General features: G+C 39.9%; 1 protein-coding gene across 2 annotated transcripts in view; it reads right to left on the bottom strand.

Moving 5' to 3' along the window:
- The window catches only part of THOC6 (THO complex subunit 6), a 133,962-nt gene that overhangs the window by 72,490 nt on the left and 34,484 nt on the right, over positions 1-26,988 (bottom strand). For both annotated transcript variants that reach the window (XM_078652894.1, XM_078652893.1), the window contains exon 2: positions 11,679-11,794. In XM_078652894.1, the coding sequence (XP_078509020.1) occupies positions 11,679-11,794 (116 nt within the window). The remainder of the gene's footprint in view (positions 1-11,678; positions 11,795-26,988) is intronic.

The following is a 26,988-nucleotide window of genomic DNA, read 5'->3' as shown; positions in this document are numbered from 1 at the left end:
CCCCATAATAAAATGCTGTAAATCAACATAAAATGGGACACTGCAATGGCCTATAGAAGGGAGCCATGGGAATTGGGTCACTTTTCCCCATGACTGTTTATATACATCACATTCCACAACAAACCAGAACAGTCCTCAACATATGGGCAGCTAAATTGAAACAAATTGCTTGCAGGGCTGGCTACCCAAGGAAACTCCATTATGGGTGTGTGCATTACTTTCTCAAGTGGAAGCATTACCCGATTTTGAAGGATGTGATAGACACCATACTTAAATCCTTTTCCAAACGCATATTGTTGTGCATTGAGAATAGAAGGGAATCGGTCTTGGAGACTGATCAAGAAATATCCAGAAAATCTAGGGTTTCGCAGATTTTTCAATAGTACAAACAAATAGTCCAGAAATACAGTATGGGAAGAAAAATCAAAGGTAAAACAAACTTTTTAGGGCGAAGGTCCTATTTCTCTCCAAGAAGAAAAACTCAAGAAATTTCTGGCAATTATTTAATGGTTTAAATCGAGTACCAGCATGAGTAATAAGCATGAACCGGGTAAAGTTCTTGACAGAGCACTTTAACCCTTCCAGTAAATTAACCTTTTCGTATCCAAACTCACAGTCATGCAATAAGGAATCAGCCATGCTCACAGGAGCAGGTCCCTTACTGGTTCTCGGAAGATTAAACTAGCAAAGTAATACAAAGAGTTAGGAAGGATGGGGCCCCCGGTCCGAACGGGCTTCCGCAAGCTCTTTTCAAATCACATGCAGTGTTTTGGGCAAGTATATTAACTAAGGTATATAACTGTGCACTCCAGCAACAGATGATCCCCGTCTCATGGAGTGGGATCAACAATCAATCCAATCTTTAAGGATGGCAATAGGCAACCAGAAAACTATTGCCTAATTACCCTCCAAGATGCTGCGGCTAAACATTTTGCCAGTCCGCTACTTAGTGATCTGCTGGAATGGGCAAAGGATAATAAGATCGAACCCCCAAAACAAAAAGGATTCTTTCAAGGAACAGGCACGGAAAACAATTTATTGACTGTATCACTAATAATGGATAAACGTAAACACAAGAAACATGCACTTTACTTGTGCTATGTGGATTATAAGTCAGCTTTTGATTGTGTGAGTTGCAACCTTTGGTGGCAAAAGCTATCACTCTGGGGTATCCCGGACCCTCTTTCAAAAGCTAGTGAGCTGCTATATATGAACATTTGGGCGAGGGTGAAAATTAGTGATGCATCTGTGCTATCAAGGAAAATAGTGACAAATCATGGCCTAAAGCAGGGCTGTGTTCTTGCTCCATATTTACTCAAATTGTTCTTAACTGACCTCTCGATTGAACTGGATGTAGTAAATTCTCATGCACCAAAAAGAGGATCTGTGGTCATATCACACTTATTATATGCGGATGATGTTATATTTATCAGCCAGACAAAAATCGGCGTGCAACAACGCATAGAACGGTTTTGCTTATATGTCAACAAATGGCATGACAGTTAAAACAAAGATCATGGTGGTAAGTGGCAGAATAAATAAAAGACATAAATGGTTCTTGGGAGAGGACCTACTTGAGCAGACAACAAATTACAGATATTGGGGAGTTCTTTTTGACGATAGTGCCACTTGCAAATAGCGTAGGAAGGATTTGAAGAGAAAAGCAGTTTCCTTGACCCAGGCATTCAGTATCCAACAAAGAACTTTAGACGATCCAAGCTATGCACCACTATTGAAATTCATAGCAGGAATACTCTGACCGTTACATATGGTAGTGAAGTACTTCGGGGCAGAGATGCACCACTTTTAAATCTAATATCTTTGAAAGTATTTAGATCACTGGTCCACCTTCCTTTGAAAGCACTGCCAGCCCAGATAGACTGGAGTGTGGGCTCATTAATCAATTAACAGCGAGGCAAGGGGGCTATGTAAATACCTGGAATAGAATAAGGTCAGCCTCCAAAATTCAATTAAGCCTAGCTCTGTGGCAGGAGATACAGAGGAATATAATAGCACCAGCACAACTTTACTTGGATGCAGAGAACAAAGCACTGAAAATCCAAACAATATGGGCAAATTCCTTTTCTCCAGCTGCTTTAGAAAAATAGTTAATACTACAGTAAAGAAATGATCACTTCTCAACGATAAAGAGAAGTTAGCCGGCAGACCGCATGCCTGGTCCGTGATAAATGAATATAAAATACTCAAGTGTCAACCATATCTAGAAGATGGATGGTCAAGAAACTTGGAAATTGATTTTATGCATTTCCATCTCGACAGTATCCCTGGAGAACTAAAGGGAAAACATGGAACAAAGCACCTTGAAGGCTGTGTAATAAAGGGGTAGAAAATATCATACACACCACATGTGTATGCCCGGGATTATTAAAAAAAAAAGACAATAGCTGAAAGTTCCATTTAACGAGCGGGGAATACATACCTGTAGGCAGGCTGTCATTGTTTTAGATTCACTGATCCTATGATGAACTGTCGACTCATGAAATTCTTAAAAAGTGCAGGGAAAAACGGTTAACTACTCCTGAGCACTCCCTCAAACGAGAACTTTAAAAGCTCTAAAAAGTGGCATTGTACATAATCTGAATAATATAACACTCTGGTTTTTCTGCACATACTACAGCTACATTAGTTGGATTTTATTAAGAAATATAGCACAACACATATGCACTTTAGGACAACCTACAGCACTCTAGGGTGTGGAAGCAGCTGCAATGGTTCTGTCTTTTATACACATAAAAGTTGCTAATATTTTATAAATATGATATTTTCTAACATAATGTCTTTTTAACTCGGAGCATAGCAAGACAGAAAGAATGACGTAAGATGGTGTTTTTTAAGTAAGTATTTGGAATTGTTTTATAATAATGTTTTTATTAAATTTAAGGTAAATGCTATGGTTTTAAATAACTAGGCATGAATAAACTTTACTCACTTTTCCAAACTCCAGGCTTATTGAAAATGAAATTTTACAAATTTCTACTACTACCACATGCACCACACCCACACATAAGGCAACTAGACTCCATACCCAATTTCACTCCATTGGAGGCCAATCTCACCATGGAGGCACTCCAGGAGGAGAGAAAAAAAGCACCAAAGCCTTTACAAATCTTTAGTAATTAGGACACCAGATACCTTAGATAAGCTTAAAGCTGCCTGGTAGACAGACATGAGCTCAGCGGAGGAAACCAAATGGCAGGAGGCGTTGGCAGTGCCCTGAGAAATAGCTTCTACTCTAAAATGTCATGCAATAAAATGTAAATATGTACATAGGGCACACTATACCAGAGTTAACGTCTAGTGCAGTTAAAGAGGATTCCTCACCTTTATATGTTACATATCAAACAGAGGAGGGAGAGACTTGTGCCATATTGTATAGAGCTGGAGGGCTGTGGAAAAGGCATGCAATAACGTTATGTGTACCTAGGATCTCATTCACACTACAAACAGTTTTACTAAATAGTCTTGGGGATCTAAGTTTAGGTCTAATAGTCGCCAAAATAGATTTAGCTCAAAACAGGCATGATCCAGTAGCACCTACCACCATAAAATGGAAACGTTATTGATGAATGCAGAATGCTTGAAAAGCCTGTGTATGAAGCAAAGGCGTGCTTAAAACCGTGCCAAAAATGTGGGAGGGTAAGGCTCAATATCAGGGTAATATGCGGAATGCATTATTGTTTGTACTCAATTAAACTGGATATTTTGCACCTGTCTCAGTATTGGGAAATAATTCATATAAATGAAAGCAAACGTGTATAATGCAAAGGCATTGAATAAATAAATTTGTTGTTTACATGTTACACTAGATTCAACAATGGCAATTCTGCAACTATTATAAAAAAACTTCTCTCTTAAAAAAAAAAAACATATGCACATAAACCACAGAACTTTTCAGGTACACAATTATCCATCATAAAATCACTGTTCAAACAATGTCTTTATAGTTTTCTCAATTCCACTAGTTCAATTTCAGGATTGCTTCACAAAATGAAGCAACCTAATACAAACCACTGTCAACACTAAATGAATAACAGTATTAGATGTAGCAATATTATCTGCTACAATCTTATGAAAGTCACTTGCAATTCAATAGTCCGAACAAACTGGTAAAACGTGCTGAATGGTTTCTTGGGTCATTTTACACAACCTACAAACTCTAAGCTCTTTTACTGCTCCAGGCCAAGGATCTTCACTCATCACCACCAGCAAATCACTGGAAACAAAAATATTCTCCTTGAAACATGAAAGAATGTACTTTAGAAAACAGCTGCTCAACACAAAAACCACAGAGTTTATAAATGGCACCTTAAAATGGTAACTGAGTACGGGCAGTTATACTAAAAGGTTTTTAAACCCTCTCTACTTCAATCAATTTCTTCAGCAAATGTTTAATCAACTACTAGTGCACCAAATACTGAGAAAATATGTATAATTCTGTTGTTATTAAAAAGGATGCAGTTTCAGAGGTTTAGAGAGCTCATTGTTAAAAACAAACTCAACTCACAAAAAGCCTCTACCAGTAAGAGAGCATCTTATGCTTGAAACAAATTACTTATACTGTGACAGCAAGGGTAAAAAGGACCAGTTAATAAACCTTACTATCGAATGCAAATATCATATTTAGAGGCCGTAAAGGAACATAGTGGGGGACTCTAGAATTCTTGAGCCAGAACTAGGTTTCATGCCAGCCTCACTAAATCACCACCAGTCTGTCACTTAGAGTTTGCTGACAGAGGGACATGTGCAACAGTATTGGAGCACTTGTGTGCGTCTGATAGTAGACTGTAAGGTACGGTGCATGGCAAGATACTGATTCATCTCCAATTTGTCTACTTGCTGACCAAAAAGGGCAATGCAGATATACACAGTGACACTTTGGAAGTTGCTAAGAGTGCAGCTGCAATTCGAAAGTGTTTTTATCTTTTTTTTCGAGAGCAGAAGGGTGGAACATATCTTCGTATGTATGATCAAACTATTCAGAACGATTGATATAGAGCACACCTGAAATTTAGTTATTTTTGCCTCAATAATAAAACATTTATTACTACCCAATATAACTCATAACTCATTTTTTCAGACTTGGAGTAATGAAAAATTACATGCCGCAGCATGTGTTCAATACACTTAGCTATTTACAACGATTTTAACTCGTGATCTGCATTTTAAACAAGGAGGACTGTAACAAATACATTATCAACCTATGGTGTTATCTGAAAATGCAACTTTGTGACCAAAGATGACACACACACACCCCTCAGTCAATGGATACTACTATATGACATCAATTAGATACCCCAGTCCCAGCTCTTCATGGGTGGTAAATGAGGCTAAGCTCTAGGGCAAAGATAATGCAAGTTTCAGTAATATGTTTCCAACAGTTTCCAATTGGAAGAGGTTGGCATAGCTCCAAATATCACAACCATTGGCTGCAACAGGTATGCATTTGGCTTTATAAGTTTTCATCATGGCATCAAGGGACTTCTTACCAAGCCAGGCCGCAAAAGACAGAGGCAATGCTCCTAGAAAAGGTATATTCTCTAGCCCTCAACATAGGGGATAAGGACGTTGTGGCATCAAAAGTCACCCCATGATTAGGAAACAAATCAACCTTGCTGATTAGAATTAGAATCTGATAGAATTAGAAGCTCAGGTTTTGGTGTTTTTTGGATCCGTATACCATGATGTGAGATTTCTTAGAGTTTATACTTCGATCCAAAGTGTCCATAAAGCTAGTAAACATGTCAAGGAGGTCAAGCACCATTCCCGATATAAGGACAGCGATTGGCATATAGTAGTTCTGGTATGGGCCACGCTAGTGGCCTGTCCTGCCTTCCGTTGACCAATACCAATTCTAACTGTTGATGTAAAGCATAAATAAAAATGGCGTTTCAATATAATCCTGCCTTATCCCCCATCCGAGGTTAAAGTGCCGAACAGAAGCCACCAAATCAATGCACAAATTGCACAGAAAAGAAACAATATTGGCCTCTTTGCCGATATTTAACATATCTGACCACAATTTATCTCTGTTAATCCGGTTGAAAGCTGAACTCAAATCCATGAATGCCATGTGGAAAGAGCTTTTCTTGACCACCACATATTGATGAATAAATAGAAGTTCAGACATTGCTCCACAATCCCCAGACCTCGTATAAAACCATACTGTACAGCAGGTATAAATAAAAAGCTTGACTTTGGCCCAAGCCATCCGTCGGTTTAAGACCATGTTCCCTATCACCTTCACCACAGAGTCTATGAGCGAAATAGAATGATAAAAGCAGGGATCATCTCTGCTACTCTCTTTAAAAATGGAGACAATCTCAGATTTATACCAGGGAGCTAAGGGAACGTACTTGACTGCAGCAATGATATAGATGGCAAGAAATGGTCACAATAAAGGGACATTTAAAATGAACAAATTCAGCAGTCCTCCATCAGGGCCTTGTGCTATGTAACTAGTTAGCCCACTGATGGCGCCTCCAACTTCCTCCCAATGGGAAAAAAGTGTGCAGTTAACATCAGGCAACACAAAGTGAATAAGTTCATCAGCAGGGTTAGCAGACGGAGCATTATAAATGCCTTCAAAATGAGTAACCCAAGTATCGGGAAGAATAATGAATGATAAGGAGGACCTCTCATTAAGTATTAAAAAAACAGATGATTAACAATTTCCCAAAACATTGGCACAGCTAGCACGTAACAATTCTTCCCTCGCTTCTTGCTGCAGGATAGATTTCACTTCTTTACCTGCAGGCTTGAACCTGGCCTGACTAGATGAAAATTTCAATTCTGTACCTCCGGTTCTCCCTACGGGACATAAGCAGGTCCCAATGGGACCTCAAACACCGATGGTCAAATCATCTATAAGGAGCTGCAATCTTCAGCTTTTCAGTAATAGTCAGTATTAAGATTGCAGTTAAAGGTCTCCACGCTCATAATTTTACTATTAAGCTGCAAGGTAATCAAAATCAAAAGAGAACCCTTCGCCCTGCCTTCCTATGTAGGAATTGCTGAGTCTGAGAACGAGCTAAACCCATTTTGGAATAGGCTGTTACTACCCAATATAACTCATAACTCATTTTTTCAGACTTGGAGTAATGAAAAATTACATGCCGCAGCATGTGTTCAATACACTTAGCTATTTACAACGATTTTAACTCGTGATCTGCATTTTAAACAAGGAGGACTGTAACAAATACATTATCAACCTATGGTGTTATCTGAAAATGCAACTTTGTGACCAAAGATGACACACACACACCCCTCAGTCAATGGATACTACTATATGACATCAATTAGATACCCCAGTCCCAGCTCTTCATGGGTGGTAAATGAGGCTAAGCTCTAGGGCAAAGATAATGCAAGTTTCAGTAATATGTTTCCAACAGTTTCCAATTGGAAGAGGTTGGCATAGCTCCAAATATCACAACCATTGGCTGCAACAGGTATGCATTTGGCTTTATAAGTTTTCATCATGGCATCAAGGGACTTCTTACCAAGCCAGGCCGCAAAAGACAGAGGCAATGCTCCTAGAAAAGGTATATTCTCTAGCCCTCAACATAGGGGATAAGGACGTTGTGGCATCAAAAGTCACCCCATGATTAGGAAACAAATCAACCTTGCTGATTAGAATTAGAATCTGATAGAATTAGAAGCTCAGGTTTTGGTGTTTTTTGGATCCGTATACCATGATGTGAGATTTCTTAGAGTTTATACTTCGATCCAAAGTGTCCATAAAGCTAGTAAACATGTCAAGGAGGTCAAGCACCATTCCCGATATAAGGACAGCGATTGGCATATAGTAGTTCTGGTATGGGCCACGCTAGTGGCCTGTCCTGCCTTCCGTTGACCAATACCAATTCTAACTGTTGATGTAAAGCATAAATAAAAATGGCGTTTCAATATAATCCTGCCTTATCCCCCATCCGAGGTTAAAGTGCCGAACAGAAGCCACCAAATCAATGCACAAATTGCACAGAAAAGAAACAATATTGGCCTCTTTGCCGATATTTAACATATCTGACCACAATTTATCTCTGTTAATCCGGTTGAAAGCTGAACTCAAATCCATGAATGCCATGTGGAAAGAGCTTTTCTTGACCACCACATATTGATGAATAAATAGAAGTTCAGACATTGCTCCACAATCCCCAGACCTCGTATAAAACCATACTGTACAGCAGGTATAAATAAAAAGCTTGACTTTGGCCCAAGCCATCCGTCGGTTTAAGACCATGTTCCCTATCACCTTCACCACAGAGTCTATGAGCGAAATAGAATGATAAAAGCAGGGATCATCTCTGCTACTCTCTTTAAAAATGGAGACAATCTCAGATTTATACCAGGGAGCTAAGGGAACGTACTTGACTGCAGCAATGATATAGATGGCAAGAAATGGTCACAATAAAGGGACATTTAAAATGAACAAATTCAGCAGTCCTCCATCAGGGCCTTGTGCTATGTAACTAGTTAGCCCACTGATGGCGCCTCCAACTTCCTCCCAATGGGAAAAAAGTGTGCAGTTAACATCAGGCAACACAAAGTGAATAAGTTCATCAGCAGGGTTAGCAGACGGAGCATTATAAATGCCTTCAAAATGAGTAACCCAAGTATCGGGAAGAATAATGAATGATAAGGAGGACCTCTCATTAAGTATTAAAAAAACAGATGATTAACAATTTCCCAAAACATTGGCACAGCTAGCACGTAACAATTCTTCCCTCGCTTCTTGCTGCAGGATAGATTTCACTTCTTTACCTGCAGGCTTGAACCTGGCCTGACTAGATGAAAATTTCAATTCTGTACCTCCGGTTCTCCCTACGGGACATAAGCAGGTCCCAATGGGACCTCAAACACCGATGGTCAAATCATCTATAAGGAGCTGCAATCTTCAGCTTTTCAGTAATAGTCAGTATTAAGATTGCAGTTAAAGGTCTCCACGCTCATAATTTTACTATTAAGCTGCAAGGTAATCAAAATCAAAAGAGAACCCTTCGCCCTGCCTTCCTATGTAGGAATTGCTGAGTCTGAGAACGAGCTAAACCCATTTTGGAATAGGCTGTTACAAACCTCCCAGGTTTCCTACAAACAAATAATGTTAAAATTTTCTAGAAAAGAACGTCAGCTAGTGTCCTCCATTTTGCTAGCTAGATCAGCAATGTTCCAGGGTATACAATGAGTGTAAAGTATCGACATCCCTGGGTCCCACAACGGTGGGTGTAATGGTGTTAAGGGTAAGCAATAAGGTCAGTCAACCAATGCTGGCCAAGGTACTCAAAGGCTCAAACCTATTGAAAGTGGAAACCTCTGGACGAGCCAAAACTTGCAAATTGCTAGTAGAGCAATGTGTGGGAATTAGTCGAGGTGTCAAGTCAAGTGGTGAAATTAGTTTTATAAAAAAAAAAATGTAAAGCCAGAAGAAGGGCCAAAACATAATCTGCTTTGTTCTGCCTGGTTGAAATTTCAAACAGCAATTTACCAGCCAAAGCGGTGTAGTTCAAATTAACAATAATGCAATAACCCTTTAGAGTTTTAGGCGCCTTGTCCACCCACCACAGGAATCTCCTGACCATGTTGATAGCATTAAATGGAAGAGAATTACATCCTAACCACCTGTCAACCCAATGAACGACCTTGTTGAGCAAGTGTTTGAATTGCTCTGGAAAATGTTCCTTTAGGGGTGGAATCCTCGCCAGGATGAGGACAAACAAGGTGAAAACTTGTGGTAAATTGAGTGAATCAGGTTAAGGCAACGGGCAAGCTGGCTTTCTACCTTGAACAAATCCATCCACCCTAGCTGCAGATAGGGCACTAGTGAGAGGCATAGGGCCCCTTGGTACCTGAAAGGCTAACAAGATTATGCCAGATATCGAGATCATTGGGGCCTCGTTTACTAATATATGCATCTACTCCTCCCACAGCAACCCCTCTACTCTGTTGTGGATTGGTGGGAATCTTGTCATGTATCGGTTTAGACAGTGGACGCTGTTCAGTTATCTTATCTGGAACAGATTCAGGGAGTTATGCAATCGGGGCATTCCTATTAACAGAAGTTATGGTAACAATGGTGTTTTTTATCTTCATGAACCTTTCATTACAAAACACAACAGAATTGACTAGAAGAGTCTCCAATCTTGCATATAACTTATCTAATAGTGCCTCAAAGGCATAATTACTTATGTTCCATACCCCCTTCTGTACTCCGTTTCTTCCTTCTTCCATGTTTGAAATAGAACCCTCAAACCTCCATGCCTTCTTAGGCAGGAGGAGGAGGGAGAAGCAAAAGAGACCCCACTACTAGATTGATGTAACACTGCCTTCGTCATACGAATGCTGCTGGCTGAAATGGAACTGAACAAGGTTTTATTGTTAGGCAAGGTTTGAAAAGCAAGCACGCCCTTTGATGCTGTGCTGCTCATGTCATCAGCTGTGGACAGTGTGGCCAAGTCCAACTCTTCCTCAACAGATAAAAACTCCTCAGTCATGGCCCTGACCACCAAAGACAAATAGGACGTAATGTCACATCCTTTTCGCAGGCACTTCGAGTTACTGGGGACAGTGGGGGACTTTCGCTTACCCAGGACTATAGAAAGTCTGAAGCTGGCCCAAGAGATGTGGCCCAGGCCAGTCTCAGCTGGGTGCAGCCGGACCTGCTGAAGGCGCTTATCAATGCGATGAGGCCACCCACACCCCACCTGGACACAAGAGCTTCCTTCTGGCCATTATAGTCCTGGCCCTAGCAAGGCCCCACAAGAAGCTGGTTTTGACCCGCAGCTGCGAGCTACTGAAGGCGCTTATCGGCACAATGAGGTTGACCACCCATCGCTCCTGGGCAAAAGGACTTCTGAGCAATGTAGACCAGGTCCTAGCAGGACCCCACAAGGAGATGGTTTCGTCCTGTGCTGCTGGCGCTTATCAATGTATTGTCGCAAGAGAATACATATGTGAATGGGTGAGCACCACATCCACAATTAAATTTAACTAAAGAACACACTAAAGAGCAAACATTTGCATTCTGCCTCTAGAAGTGGTGACATTAGCTGAATCTAGGATCAGGAGTAACAACCAAGTAGGTGCATTTACTAAAGTGCTCAAATACATTTCTGATTGATAAATTAAAACTCCCAACACATTGATTAATCTTCATTAACTTAGTTTTACAGTGACTCATGATCCAGTTATTTCTAGCAATATAACTAGTCTATGGGATCAATCGAAGGCTGTAGATTGAGGATGTTTCAGGCCACTGTGAACAAGAGCGGGGGTACTAATGGATAGATTATCCAATGATCAGTAGACAAACAAGCCATCAGCTACCCTCTCTTGTGTCCCATAATGTGCGCAAATATAACGTTTTGGAGACACCAATAACAACACATAAGAAGTCTTACAAAAGTCCATATAATTCTATTGATTATACAATTATTGATCGTAATAAAGTTCATATGCATAGTTGATAGACAGATCGATAGGATTCAGGAGCAAGAGAAACTTTATAAAAATTCTGAACATACGCATAACGATATGTTCTGTCAATTATAAACGTCTGACTGAAAAAGGTACATTCCACAGAAGCTATATTTATATAAGGCACACTTCCAAAGCTGCTATCTAAATACGGTGCTCCCCCAGAGCTATTAAATAATGATAGCTGTTACCTGAATATGGCGATCTCTCCATAGTTGTTGCCCACAGCAAGATACTTTCCACAGGGCGAGAAACACTGGGAGAAAATGTTCATCTGAAGCAACTGTAGGGACCGCTGGATGTCCATCTGCATAAAAGGGATGAAAATGTAGGAATAAGTATGACTCAGTTTAAATGCGAGAGCCAGGTAGGAGCAGGATCCAAGAATACTAAGTGTAAAGATACATGGGTGAAAGGGAAGGCAAAAAATAAAGACAAACTTTCTTCTAATGTTCACATCAATCTAAGTTGTGTAGCACAAGAAGACTACAAGAAATCAAAAAGCTTGCATTTGATAGAGTTAGAACTGCGCCTAAAGCCCTGTAATGTTTTGCTGTATTAAATGCGGACTAAGCAGTTCTGCTCTCCAAGATAATGTACAAACATTCTCTAAGAAAGGCACAGATATCACTCGTCTTTAAGGAATAACTTAGTTTTGATCTTCTAAATGTGACACTGGCTATGAAAAGTTTTCTATCCCTACAACCTTCAGTTGCCCTATTGACTCAGTAGCAAAACTAATGAAATGCTGACACTGCATTTCTACTTTTGTATTTATTCTAATTTTGCATTCACAAATACAGCTACTTACTTTGGTGTTTCTGTATTTGGGGAGAATGCTTAGCATTTGCAATTGGTTGTTTATGCTACAACAATGCCAGAGCAACGGTTTTCAACTTTTGGTAAGCATTAACTGCATAAAACAGGATTATTGCACCATGCCTGTACCAAAGATTATTGTAGCATGCATATACCAAAGATTATTGCAGCATAATGTCAGCAATGGAAAGTAAGACATAATATGAGGTTTACTAAACTAAAAGTGGAGAGTAAGTCACAGGTGCAACAGAATGCTGGTGTGACTGGGGCACACCAATCTAAAACTGTCTAAGACCCATCATTCTTTCAGAGGCACCAGCCTCATGCATGCACATAAAACCAGTCCATTTTATGTTGACATCTTGGACATATTCCCAGTTATCATATTCAGGTAACAGAAACTTTACATTTTGGCACCTCAATTAGTCTAATCACTTTTTTTTTTTTTTAAACAGGCTTTGAGATTTCCTTCAGTGGATACTAGAAGGTCAACAGAAGAAGAGGTGGCAGTGACAGAAGAGAAGGAGCAATGACAGGTTAGATGCAATGACAGTTAAGATGCAATGAAAGAAGAGAATAGCGAGGATCGTAGGAGAGAGAGGAGTAGTGTCAGAAAGAAAAATATGTGAGCAGCTGGCAGAGACACAAAAGAGGCAGGAAATGACAGGTGACAGACTGTGCCCTCCTTTCCAGTCACTCACAATGTGAACGAGAGATCGAGAGGCACAGTAGCCGCTAAGAGACTTAAAAGGTCCTATTATGGAAGAAAGGAAATATGAGAACAAGTTGCAACACCAGAAAACAGTAGAGAACGTCGCACAGCTATAAATGGTGAAAGAGCAGTGCAGTAGTATCAAAATTTTCCCTCATCGACCAAATTAATCACATACAGAAATTATTTCACATCATTTCATTATTCAATTCAAAAAGTACACCTTATGAACACAGCATTTTACCTCAAAGATTCATTTTTATTTGTATCAAAAAATTCTTCATTATTTTTTTTTTTATATATTTCATTTCTTTTTTCTAGATTCAGTCCATTTAGCACTTAACAAGCAGTAGACATCAGTTCTACAATGCATATGTTCGTCGATACATATATTTCTTTCCTACTTTATACTGTTTCTAAAAAATACTTTTTACATAAAAAACACACCTAATAACAATAAGTCCCCCCAGACCACTTCATTCATGCACCACAACTCTCATACCACTATTTCCACTCTCACAAAATCAAATACCAACTATATCCCAACTAGGTACTCAAGATGTCTCTATAAAAATATATGAGACCCAGCACTAGAATGGTCTACGCGCGTTTCGGTGGATTTAATAGCTGTCCGAAAACCACCTTCTTCAGGACCTTGTAAGATATACCACATATGGGTTCCAGGGGACCAGTTTGTGTTGCTACTTGAGAAGAAACGATGTTTCAATATCCTAGTGATATCACCAGAAGTACAGAGATATCCGTTTTAAGGCTCGGGGGATTTTTTGCCATAGGTTCTTATGCACACTGATTGAGGTCCGCAAATTGTACAGGGGCCAGGGTTTTGTTCCAATTTTCTGATATCCAGCAATGGTATTATTCTTAGGATTCGCGCCCTTCTACATTTCCCTTGGTTGTGTCTGTACTGTAGATACTTTAAAAAGTCACTCACGGCGGTCCGATTCAGTTTCCTTTGCAACACCTTAGTAATAGCGTCCTTTCCAATTCCCTTTATGTATGTCTGCGCTGTGGCTAGTTTTAGTTATCACCCATGGTGGTCCCATAAGATCTTTTGTGCAAGTACCTTCTCTATTCGGATTCCTTCATTGTCCTTCTCCCGTTATGCTTCTGCGAGGTTTGATTCGAGAGCAGTGCAGTCCAAAAGCTCATGCCAATGCGAAAGAGGTGAAGAGTTTACTTGAGAACAGAGTGCATGACCTGTAAGGTCGTAGTTAAAGGAAAACTCGGTTTTGACAAGCTTGAAGGAATTTATGGCATTAGTACACAAGCCCACTGGCACGTATTCTGTATTTTCAATAGTTTGAAAAATGATTAGACAATAGGAGCAGGAGACTGAATTAGCCAAGAACACACAGAATCTGATCAGAGATTTTAGGAGCACAATGATAAAGCACACACACAAATATATAAGCATTCAAACCAAATACACATACATTCAACTCAAATACACATACATTCAACTCAAATACACATGCATTCAAGAGTAGAAGAATACTTAGTTTGTTAAGCTTTGTTAGAATGGCAATAAAAGATGTGTAGATAATTAGGTTAAAGTTTAGGGTCACAGGTGACTTCATGTTTTGTAATGAAAGTATAACTTTTGATTAACTTACAATTTCATCTTTTGTAACAAGTATTGACTGACTGTGTATAAAAAGCCTGTGAAGTAGCAAATTGAGACCAGCTGTTTACTTGTGTGAAGACGGTCTCCCCTCCTGCCGCAACAGTAAAGAGCTGTTTTCACATTGCCAAGAGGAGCAGGTCATTTCTTCATATTTAAGTCACCCTGCAATAGTCCAGTGGTGGGATCTCTAAGAAAGGCTAATGAGGCAATACCAGATTTAACATTAGGAAAACAGAATGAGAAGTTCATTTGAGAGTTTTCAAACTCACAGCTTAAGCAGCTTGGTAGATCATTTAGTTATTGTGTGTGCTTGTTGAGTAATTGCTCCACTCTCCTCTTCAGCATTGTTGAATCAAAATTAACCATGGATAATGCATTAAATTCAGTAAATCTACTTCAGAGAAGAGTTGTTGATTCTCTTCTGCAGACTAGGCTCTGCTCTACTCCAAAATATTAGATCTGGCAACTACTTATCAGAGTGGTTTTCATGGGACTGTGAAATACAGGAAATCTGCGGGAGCTCATCGTGGGATTGAGGACTGCTATTGACCCCTTCAAGACGGAAATGGAAACTACATATGTTCTAGGTGCCCAGGGGTGCTTAGGAAGCCAGAGAGCCAAGGGGTGGAAGAAATCTGTCAAGAAACAGCAGTGAGAAGTAACTCATGTTAATGCCAGAAATGAAGAAGGTGTAGTGATGTAACTCAGGCCAGGCAGGCCATTCAATCTTTCTGACTGAACTGCCATATTCCAACCATGAAAGGCCAAATTTTATATGCAGCCTTCTGCAGTGTGGGGATTGCCTGAACATTTCTGCTAAGGCTGATTTTATTTTACTGCCCGGCTCATATGTAAATCATGAGTAAAGCAGTATAGCAAAATAAGGACTCATCAATACTCTGAAGTCAGTGACTGTGCAACGGGGAAAGATAAAAAGTAAAGATGACTGAAAATTAAGTTAGAGAGAAAAATCAGAGTGGAAGGGAAAACAAAGGGACTTATAAATGGGAAAAATAACTGTATTGAAGCATAGCGCGAGAAAGAGCGAGGAGGCAGAAAATAAATAGAATAATATTAAAAAAGGAGAATGAAGTTAATAATATGAAAAGAAGTTTGAAGGACAGGGATGGCACAGATTGAAACAAAAAGGAATTACTGTTGTGACTTAATTGTTGCCATTCCTTTTCCTTAGCTACATCTTCCCTACTGCTCAGCCAGGATGCGTGCTGGAGTGCTTGGTGATGAATGGAATGCTGAGTGCCTGGTGATGTGCTGAGTGTCAGTTGGAGTGTACGGGCTGAGCAGCAGAGAGGCTGCTCCTGTTGGGGCTATACGGTATCTACATGCTATCATACTTACCATCCAATTAACCTGTAACTAAGCTTAATAAACCATGTTGTTATAACATACAATATGGCTACCTCTGGACTTCCTTTGCATTGCAACATGGACTATTATTCAAAATGGCCCGAGATTACATTTGTTAGGGAAGCTAAAGCTAAGGTTGTTATAGATTTTTGTAAAGAAGTTTTCATAGGGGAAGGATATCCAGAATGGTCCGCAATTTGTAGCAAAATAATTTACAGATTTTTTTTTTATCTCAAAGTGGTATTATGCATAAGAAAACGGCTGTATATCATCCCCAAGAAAATTGGTTGGTTGAAAGATTGAATGGGGTGGTAGCAGAGAATTTGCAATTGTCTTTACGGAGTGGGTTGGATTGGAAAGAGGAAATAAGAAAATTGGTGTGGAATTATAGAACTACTCCATATTCTACCAATAAAGAAATCCCTTTTGTGCTATTGAGGGGCAGACAGTTGCTGTTCCGGCGTGGATGAATAAGAGTAAGGTGGCATAGGTGGATGAAGAAAACTTTAAAGCAGTGGTGCATAATGAACAGTAGAGGTACAGATTAGCCATAGCGGAAGTCAATGAGTGCGCCTCTAAGTTTGAGGTTGGGGACTTGGTAAGGGTGAGGAAGTTCCAATTACCCAGGAAGGGTGAGTCCAAGTGGTCTGAATCTAAAAAGGTTCGGAAGGTCCTGAAGTTTTCTGTTATAGTGGAAGACGGAAAAAATTGAATTTGAGGAATGTTGCGAGGTGTGGAAGGTTGAGTCTGCTCATTTCACTGCTGGGCTGAAGGGCGGAGAAAGTAGCCTTTTAAAGGAGAAACGTGCAGGAAGTGGGTGGAAGTGTGATGTAAAGAAAGATGATACATTGGTGAAAGCAAATGACCAAAATCCTGTGTGGAGGAGTTGTCGTCAAAAAACATTGCCGAGGAAGTTTAAGGACTATGTGTAATTTTATTCTGTTCTGTGCATTTTATTGAACTATCTAGCATCCTAAATCTACATTGTATTTGTACATAGTTCTCCAGGTATCCCATGATAGCAGAAGAATATATTATATTACCTACTGGCGGTCGCCAGTAGGTAGTTATAGTTAGGACCTAGTTTCCATAGGAAATCCGCAACATTCTATTGGGAATAACTCTGGCGCCAGTGGAGGAATTTGCGGCCAGCTCCGCTCCGCTCCTTCCCTGAAAGTTTCGGGGGGATTCGTGAAGCGGGGGCCGAGAAAAAAGGGGGGTCCCAAAACGTGTTTTCCCCATGTTATTTTCCATAGGACCTTTAGACACGGCTACAGCCCGAACGGTTGAACGGAATTACACCAAAGTTGGCAAAATGGTAGAGTCTGGTATGCAGATCACGCTTTTAGTTAAATAGTGTAAATCCCTCCAGTAGTGCCTGAGAAAATTAAAGTTAAAATCAATTATATATCTATAAGCGCGCACAGTGCGCGCACGGATGCGCGCACCCGTGCACGCACCTTCCCGTGCGCGAGCGGAATTCTGATTAGTTGTTTGACGTTTGTCAACATTCGATTTGGAGGAAATCAGGAAGTATTGACCGCTATTTTGTCAGTGCGAGTCCACATATTGTAGATTACAAAGGGGCACAACATGGAAAAGGGGCAGGGTGGAGACTCCCTGACCCCCTAGGTATTGTCAGGGGGTCCATTAAGGACCCTCAAGGCTCAAAAACAATCTTTTTTTCTTTTTTTAAAGTTGCGGGGTGCGCGCACCCGATCGCGCACCCCATCTCAAAATGGCGTTTCACTCGATTTAAATAAAAGTTTCAAAACGTGAAAAGGAGGCTTAGTAGACAGTCCCTGACCCCCTAGGTATTGTCAGGGAGTCCATTAAGGACCCCCAAGGCCCCAAAAAAATCTTTTTTTTTTCCTAAAAAGTTGCGAGGTGCGCGCACCCGGTCGCGAACCTCTATTTACAAGACTATTAAAAACTATAGCGGAGATCGTGGAAAGGGGGCAGGGTGGAGACCCCCTAGGTTTTCTCAGGGGGTCCATTAAGGACCCCCAAAGCCAAAAAGAAACATTTTTTTGTTTTCTTCTCGCCAAAAAGTTACGGGTGCACGCACGGCGACAAAAAAATATTTTAAAAATGGAGTTAAATTATAAGTTTGAGTGTTTAGATTTTAGATGGCTCTAAAAAGAGCCGTTGTGTTTATTGGGTGTTTTTGGTACTTACAAGTAAGTACCGATGCAGAGTCTTATGTTACCGAGGAAGACTCTATTCCCCTTATCGGTGAAATGTACACCATCTCTCCTATAGATGCCTTGCATGTTGTAACGCAAGTTGTTGTGGTATATACTACCCATTCCATAGTCTCTCATGTATGCAGAAACAGATTTATTTACATGTTTCCTTGCTTCACAATCTGTGGACAAAATTGGTTGGACCAGTTCCATTTTTGCCTTTGGCATATATTAGAAAATACCAAGGCAGTCTTTGGAAAAAGTGTCATCAATTGCCCAAAGATGTCCTTTAAAAGCATTTCCAGACCTACCCCAGTCAAAGTGCCCAAGTCATTGCCACCACAGTGCACAATTATAAGGTCAGGGTGTGGAAGATGCATAAAGGATTTTACCAATGGTATCAATTGGTGACATCTCAATCCTCTCTGTCCAATCCATACAATGTTCACCTTTGGTAAATCAAGGTTGGAATTACCTCTGTTAGCTGTGTATTTTTGAGCCCAGTGGACATAGCTATGACCCACAAACCAGACTTTTTGCATCTTCAAGGTAGATGTGCTTGTATTCAGATGAGTTGTGGAAATGAAATGCCAGTTTGAAAGTGGGAGTTATGAAAAATAACTGGTTAACATTCAGTGCACTTGAAAAACAAGAAATGATTGGTGCTTTCTTAAAATTCAGCACTGAAAATTAGGGTGCATGCTTTTTTTTGTTGAAAGAAGTCATTTCAATGGTTGAGGAAAAAGTCATTTAAATAAACATGGCACATGATTAGGTAGTACAGTGAGAGGTCAAACACCCTTGATGGAATATTTTGCAACATTGTATGATGAACTTCTGCACTGTGAGCTAGGTTAGGAGGGAGTTACCATGGTTACAGGGGAATGAGCACTGGGGGGATGGGTGAATGTTATGTGACTTTCAAAGTGTTCAAATGTACAACCAATTAAAATGTGCAGTTTGGTTTTGAATTTGTGAGGGAAGAATTTTTATTGGCTATGTACAAGAATATGGTTCTGAAATGAAAACTAATCTGTGCCATTATTATCAGGCTCTAGTGTCAGAAGCATAATTCAGAGATTCTGCTGCAGAAAATCTGTTGACTGTGATTGACACTGTCTACATCTTCCAAAGCATTTTTAAAGGTGAGTAATTATTATTTTAATAAAGATAGAGTGCTGTATGCACTATGGGGAAGATTAGAAGCCTATTTTGCTTCTTTATTCTCGTATTTTGTGTCATGTTATTTTGTAATGCTGTTTAAAAATAGAATGGTGCATATTGGAAATGTATTTTCAAAATGAGTTAGGTTTCGGTTTTGTTTCTGTAGTGGTAATTTAAATGAGCTGTGCTCTGTGTCAAAAACGATTTACTGTGGAAAATGTTTTCTGGTAAAAAGTGTGGTGTTTAAATTTTGGTCAAGGATTACTCTGAGTGTCTGTTTAAAGTCAGAAATTATATTTATATAATTTTCAATAATGTCACGTGTGCTTTGTAACAGTTTGCCTCTTTTAGCTTAAAGGGTTTTCTGTGCCTGTGTCTCATCTTACTCTGTGCCTGTGTGGTATCTGAAATATGATTATGAAGATACACTGCTGTATGCAGTATGGGGAAGATTAAGAAGCATATTGTGTTTTTGTATGGTGTATATTGGAAAAGAATTTTTGAAATGAGTTAGGTTTCTGTTTTGCTTTGTAGTGGTCATTTAAATGGGTTGTGCTCGGTGTTAACGATTTAGTATGGAAAATGTTTCCTGGTAAAAAGTCTGGTATATATATATATGCTTATATATAGGTGGCCTGTTTTTGGCCAGTAGACAGTGAAATATTATGAGCAGAGACACACATACTGCTTGCAGATATAGAGATGGTAAATTACACATACTGCTTGCAGAGACAGAGATGGTAAATTACATGCAACACGTTGCTCATGTTTTTTAGATGGTTTTAAAACGATTTATAAGCAGAGACACACATACTGTTTGCAGAGACAGAGATGGTAAATTACATGCAACATGCTGCTCATTTTTTTTAGATGGTTTTAAAACGATTTATAAGCAGAGACACACATACTGCTTGCAGAGACAGAGATGGTAAATTACATGCAACATGCTGCTCATGTGTTTAAGATGAATTAAAAACGATTTATAAGCAGAGACACACATACTGCTTGCAGAGACAGAGATGGTAAATTACATGCAACATGCTGCTCATGTGTTTAAGGTGACCTAAAAAAGATTTATGAGCAGAGACACACATACTGCTTGCAGAGACAGAGATGGTAAATTACATGCAACATGCTGCTCATGTGTTTAAGATGACTTAAAAACGATTTATAAGCAGAGACGCACATACTGCTTGCAGAGACAGAGATGGTAAATTACATGCAACATGATGCTCATGTTTTTTAGATGTTTTAAAACGATTTATAAGCAGAGACACATACTGCTTGCAGAGACAGAGATGGTAAATTACATGCAACATGCTGCTCATGTGTTTAAGATGACTTAAAAACGATTTATGAGCAGACACACATATACTGCTTGCAGAGACAGAGATGGTAAATTACATGCAACATGCTGCTCATGTGTTTAAGATGACTTAAAAACGATTTATGAGCAGAGACAGACATACTGCTTGCACAGACAGAGAAGGTAAATTACATGCAACATGCTGCTCATGTGTTTAAAATGACTTAAAAAGTATTTATGAGCAGAGACACACACTGCTTGCAGAGACAGGGATGGTAAATTACACATACTGCTTGCTGAGACAGAGATAGTAAATTGCATGCAACATGCTGCTTATGTGTTTAAGATGACTTAAAAACGATTTAGTATAGAAAATGTTTTCAGCTAAAAAGTCTGGTATATATATATGCTTATATATAGGTGGCATGTTTTTGGCCAGTAGAGACGGTGAAATATAATGAGCAGACACACATACTGCTTGCAAATACAGAGATGGTAAATTACACATACTGCTTGCAGAGACAGAGATAGTAAATTACATGCAACATGCTGCTCATGTGTTTAAGATGACTTAAAAATGATTTATGAGCAGAGACACACATACTGCTTGCAGAGACAGAGATGGTAAATTACACATACTGCTTGCAGAGACAGATGGTAAATTACATGCAACATGCTGCTCATGTGTTTAAGATGACTTAAAAACGATGGTATACAACCTTTACCACGCAACTTTTACAACGACCTACCATTACCACACATTTTTTACAACGCAGGATCCATTACAACGAAGTACCATTACCACGCATGTATTTACAACGCAGGTACCTTTACAACGCATACCATTACAACGTAAGTATTGGTAAGTATATCATTTTATTAAAAATATTATAAGTGCGTTTTTGGGTAAAGGGGTATTTTTAGGGTTCAGGGTTAGTTTTGGGTTTTTGGGTAAAGGGGTATTTTTAGGGTCAGTTTTGGGTTTTTGGGTAAAGGGGTATTTTTAGAGTTCAGGGTCAGTTTGGGGTTTTTGGGTAAAGGGGTATTTTTAGGGTTCAGGGTCAGTTTTGGGTTTTTGGGTAAAGGGGTATTTTTAGGGTTCAGGGTCAGTTTGGGGTTTTTGGGTAAAGGGGTATTTTTAGGGTTCAGGGTCAGTTTTCAGTTTTTGGGTAAAGGGGTATTTTTAGGGTTTAGGGTCAGTTTTCAGTTTTTGGGTAAAGGGGTATTTTTAGGGTTCAGGGTCAGTTTTGGGTTTTTGGGTAAAGGGGTATTTTTAGAGTTCAGGGTCAGTTTTGGGTTTTTGGGTAAAGAGGTGTTTTTAGGGTTCAGGGTCAGTTTTGGGTTTTTGGGTAAAAGGGTACAGGGTAAAAATTAAATATAATTAAATTTAAATTACATTAAATTAAATTGATTAAATTAAATTAATTAAATTAAATTACATTATATTAATTTTAATTAAATTACATTTAAAAAAATATTATATACTTACCAATACTTACGTTGTAATTGTATGCGTTGTAAAGGTATATGCGTTGTAAATACATGCGTGGTAATGGTAATTCGTTGTAATGGATCCTGCGTTGTAAAAATGGCGTGGTAATGGTAGGCGTGGTAACAGTATGCGTTGTAACGTCATACATCCAAAAACGATTTATGAGCAGAGACACATACTGCTTGCAGAGACAGAGATGGTAAAATACACATACTGCTTGCAGAGACAGAGATGGTAAATTACATGCAACATGCTGCTCATGTGTTTAAGATGACTGAAAAACGATTTATGAGCAGAGACACACATACTGCTTGCAGAGACAGAGATGGTAAATTACATGCAACATGCTGCTCATGTTTTTTAGATGGATTTAAAACGATTTATGAGCAGAGATACACATACTGCTTGCAGAGACAGAGATGATAAATTACACATACTGATTGCAGAGACAGAGATGGTAAATTACATGCAACATGCTGCTCATGTGTTTAAGATGACTTAAAAACGATTTAGTATGGAAAATGCTTTCTGCTAAAAAGTCTGGTATGTACTGCTAGAGAATCTTAGGTAGCATGTCTGTTAGGCCTCTTACTTGCCAAAAAGGCTCTATGCTGTGTAATAAAGATGTGTGTAACATGGTAATAAAATTTGTGTTTCTTTTTTTTTTAGTGTTTGCTGCTCAAATCCAAGAATCTAGAGTGTAATTGAGAGTGTTCTGAACCTTCAAAACCATTTTTAGGTCTCGCGATCTATCGATGCGCGCATGCGCATCGAGCGGAGCGAGAATTCAAGTGGCGAAAACATCATGAAACCACCAGCTTTTTGCTGGCGTTTTCATGCAGTTCATGTGAACCACGTGTTAAAACATGAACGCGCATCAGCCTCCCTCCATTTGCCGCACAGCACATCAAAGGGCTTCGCCCAGCGTGTGCTCTGCGGCTTCTCCTCCCCTAATTGAATCATGGCCGGCCACAGGCCGGCCGTACTTTGTTTCCCGCTCTGCATTTAGCTTCTCCTCCCCTAATTCAATCAAGGCCGCCCGCAGGCCGGCCGTACTTTCATTTTTCCGCTCTTTTTTGTTGTTGCGCTCTCGTGTCAGCTTTTAATTGCGTTTTTGTGGGGACTGCCAAAGTGTGCATATATTTATTTTCTTACTTGCCTGTTCTTTCTCCTGTTTCCATATTCCCAGATTCTTCTTTTTCATCGCTTCCACCTTTTTCTTCTCCTCCTCCCCTTTTAGTTTCATTCTTCTTATTTCAATTTCCATTTCCTTGCTTCTTGGTCTCCTTTTCTTAGTCTCCATGCTTCCCCATGTATTCAATATTCCACCCATCTCTTCTGATTTCTCTAGTTATTCATGTTTGTACTTTATCGTCTATAACACTCTTATTTTCCTTAACACCAGTACTCCCTTTGGTGTATTTTCTCCTTTTCCGTCTGTCTAGATATGTTGTCGTTCCCATGCCTCTTGTTCTCTAACTCTTCACTCTGGCTCTCGTTTGTATGTTAATCTGCGTTCTACCCTCTCACTTACTTGCTCATCCCACACTTTTATCTGGCACCCCCTCTTTACCTCACATCTGTTGCTTTTATTGTCCCCGGTTCTACTTCTCTCTGTGCCATCTTCGTTTCTCCCGCGCGCCTCCTCTTCAGTGTCCTGTCCTGCAGCTGTGTCCTGGTGACGTAACGAGGAAGTGTCAGCACGAGACCTGTGAGCACATTGTGAAACAGCGCGGTATCCGTAAAAAAGATTTATGCCACCAAGTCCAGGCTGCCTGGGGCGGCTGCCATGGCGAAAAGTCCATAGCCGTAGATGCCTCTCAAAGGCTGTTTTGTAGAGCTTTTTATGTATTTAATTGTTATGTAGCGCGGTCTTAGCCTAAACCTGATCCACGGCGTGAGAGCACCAAATGTATTGGATAAATAACAAGCATTGGCATTGCCAATAGGTCTCGCTTGTGGGACCTTATAAGTATTTAGTTTTGCAGCACAATATCCTTGTTGCATAATCGGATATTGTGCTGCAAAACTAAATACTTATAAGGTCCCACAAGCGAGACCTATTGGCAATGCCAATGCTTGTTAAAGGTGAGTTTCTAATTTGTAAAGGGGATCTATTTTTCTGTAGTTTAAAATAATAAGAACAAATTCTCTCAACGTTTCCACCATTTGTTTTGTGTTGTATCATTTTATCTTTTATGAGTACCTTGTCTGTATCTGCTTGCATTATTTATGTATGTTCTCATACTATTTTATTGTCTCTCGGCACTATCTTTTTATGGCACTGCTCCATGTGTTGTATTCTTTGCAGTCATACTTTATCTATCCTCTGCTTGTAACAGTTTACTGTCTGCATGCATTATTTCTTCTAAATCTGCATTATCTCTCTAACTCTGGCTGTACTATCTTTCTGCATCTGTTCTTGTATAATTGAAAAGTCTATTATGATTTGGCTGTTGGTGTGTGTTATGCAGTTCTACCATGATAAATATGTTTCCTCTCTGTCTGTAGTTTCGCACTCTCTGGTTGTACGGTTTTCTGTCTGTGTTCTCTATCTGCGCCTCTGTGTGCTTCTTGTAGCCTCTGGATGTAACATTTCAGTGTCTGTTTCTAGTAATTTTTCTGTATTATACTATTTTATTATCTGTGTCTGTTTTCATACCATTTCACCGTCTCTACTGACCTACATAGATTTGAAGCTATGATGTCTTTTATTACAAATAAAAAAAAATCCACCTCTTGGCGAAGTTCTGGATTTCTTTTGGAGAAAAGAGTATCAAGCGAGAGGTGCTCCTCATATTCATATGCTATTGTGGATCAAAGATGCTCCCAAATTTGGAAAAGACTCAGATGACACTGTACTGTCTTTCATTGAAGAATACAATGGAAAAAAGGGGGCCCCTACAATGTACTCAGTTAGCTACTCGTAGGGAAGGTAAACTATGTAGAGAAAAAAAGTGTAGCAAACTCCAAGGGCATCGATAATCCCTAGATCAGAATCTGAACATAGTGATAGACCCTCCACAACATTCAAATAAACGTGTGCTGAAACAGTGAGTTTATACAAAAATTCTTCAATCTTTTTATTTTGATTATTGTATGTTTTCTTGTTATTTTTATCTCATTTCATTGAAGAATATGCAACATGTGATATACCCAAAAGTACAATTGATAAGGACTTAAGAGGAAAAGTGTTACGATTTCAAAGCCATCGTTGTGGCAAACATTGTCAACGGAAATTCAAATCAAAGGATAAATTCTATACCAAATGTCGTTTTGGATTTCCACGACCAATAATTCCAAAAGGAAGAGTGAACAAATTCGTCTTTGCGACATACTGTTACAAGAAAATCACCAAAAAATACGTACAATTTAAGAAGAAAGGAAGAGTCAAAATACATAAATGACTATAACCCAGTCATTTTGTCCATGTGGAATGCTAACATGGATATTCAATATGTTTCAGAGAACTCTATTGCTGTGGCTCGATATGTAACGTCTTACATCACCAAATCTGAAAAGACGGAACTAAAGGATATGTGGGAAGACATTTCTCATGAAAAGAGCCTAAGTAAGAAATTGTATACCTACAGTTTGAAGATGTTATCTCATCGAGAAATTGGAGCATATGAATGTTGTGATCGATTATCATCAGCAAGTCTTTACACAAAATCTCGAACAATCATTTGGGTGAGTTTAGGACTGGCAAGATCACGAAACCAAGTTTTGAAAACTGTTCAAGAAATTGAATATTTAGCAGAGAAAGAACCAAACAGTACAGACATTCTGAAGACAAACATGTTGGATACATACTATCCAAATAGAAGTAATCTGCTTGAAAACATTTGTCTGTATGAAATACTACAAAACTACACTTTTACAAGGAATATTACAGAGGATATTGATAAAGGTATATATGCTGTGATTGGATGTGAAGGATGTCTGGTGAAACAAAGAAAAGGATATTTGGGGCGCTACAGGGCGCACGAGCAGCATGGCCGCACTTGTGTGAGGCTCCTGCAGCCTGTGCCGCTATCCTGACATTATCCTCTCTTCACCACGTCCAACGTCGACGAAAATCGGTGAAACTATGCAGGGCCTCGGTTCCAACACTCGTTGAAACTCTGGTGAGCCGCGGACCCGTACTTTCGGAGATATCCCCGTCGGAAGGGCCAGCCGGTCATAGCTGTGGAGCCTCTGGTGTGCGGGACGGGGCGCTGAGCCTACGAGACGCCGGCGAGCTCACGAGGTCGGTAGGCCCTGAATTGCTTGCTGCTGGACGGACTTGAACGGCTGTGGACAGGAGCTGGAGGTACGAAGCTGGGCACACTGCTGCCAATACTACTGGACTTGGGCAGGTCAGGGGAACGAGTGAGAGATTTGGAGACAGCCTGAGGCATTCGGGGGCAGAGCAGAGGCCTGGAGAGTCACCGGACAGGCTGTGAGTGACGGAGGAGCATTACCTCGATCATTGCAATAACTGCTGATGCCATCTGCACGTCCCCCCTGTTTCCCTGCGTTTGGAGGCGGTGAGGACTGCTGGGCTGAGTGCTGTTAGTAGCGGTCCTGCCGCGGACATTTTTGCGCCAGACAGCGGGAATAAACGCGCATTGTGAAAGACGACCGTTGGCCTCCCAGGCGGCGCTGACGTGCTCAGACTGTGATACTTGGGGACTGCGGGCTCGCATGTCATCAGGGTACGAGCGTCATACCGCTGTCAAGGTGCGGTGGAGGCGGTGCTAGGAGAACAGCTTTAATGTATACATGGATGTTGCAGAGGTAACGCAAAACGTTGAATGGCACTATCTA

The sequence above is a fragment of the Lissotriton helveticus genome, chromosome 7 (assembly GCF_964261635.1).
Source record: "Lissotriton helveticus chromosome 7, aLisHel1.1, whole genome shotgun sequence".
Classification (NCBI taxonomy): Eukaryota; Metazoa; Chordata; class Amphibia; order Caudata; family Salamandridae; genus Lissotriton; species Lissotriton helveticus.
The sequence above is the reverse complement of the archived record's forward strand: the minus strand, read 5'-3'. Positions and strand labels throughout refer to the sequence as shown.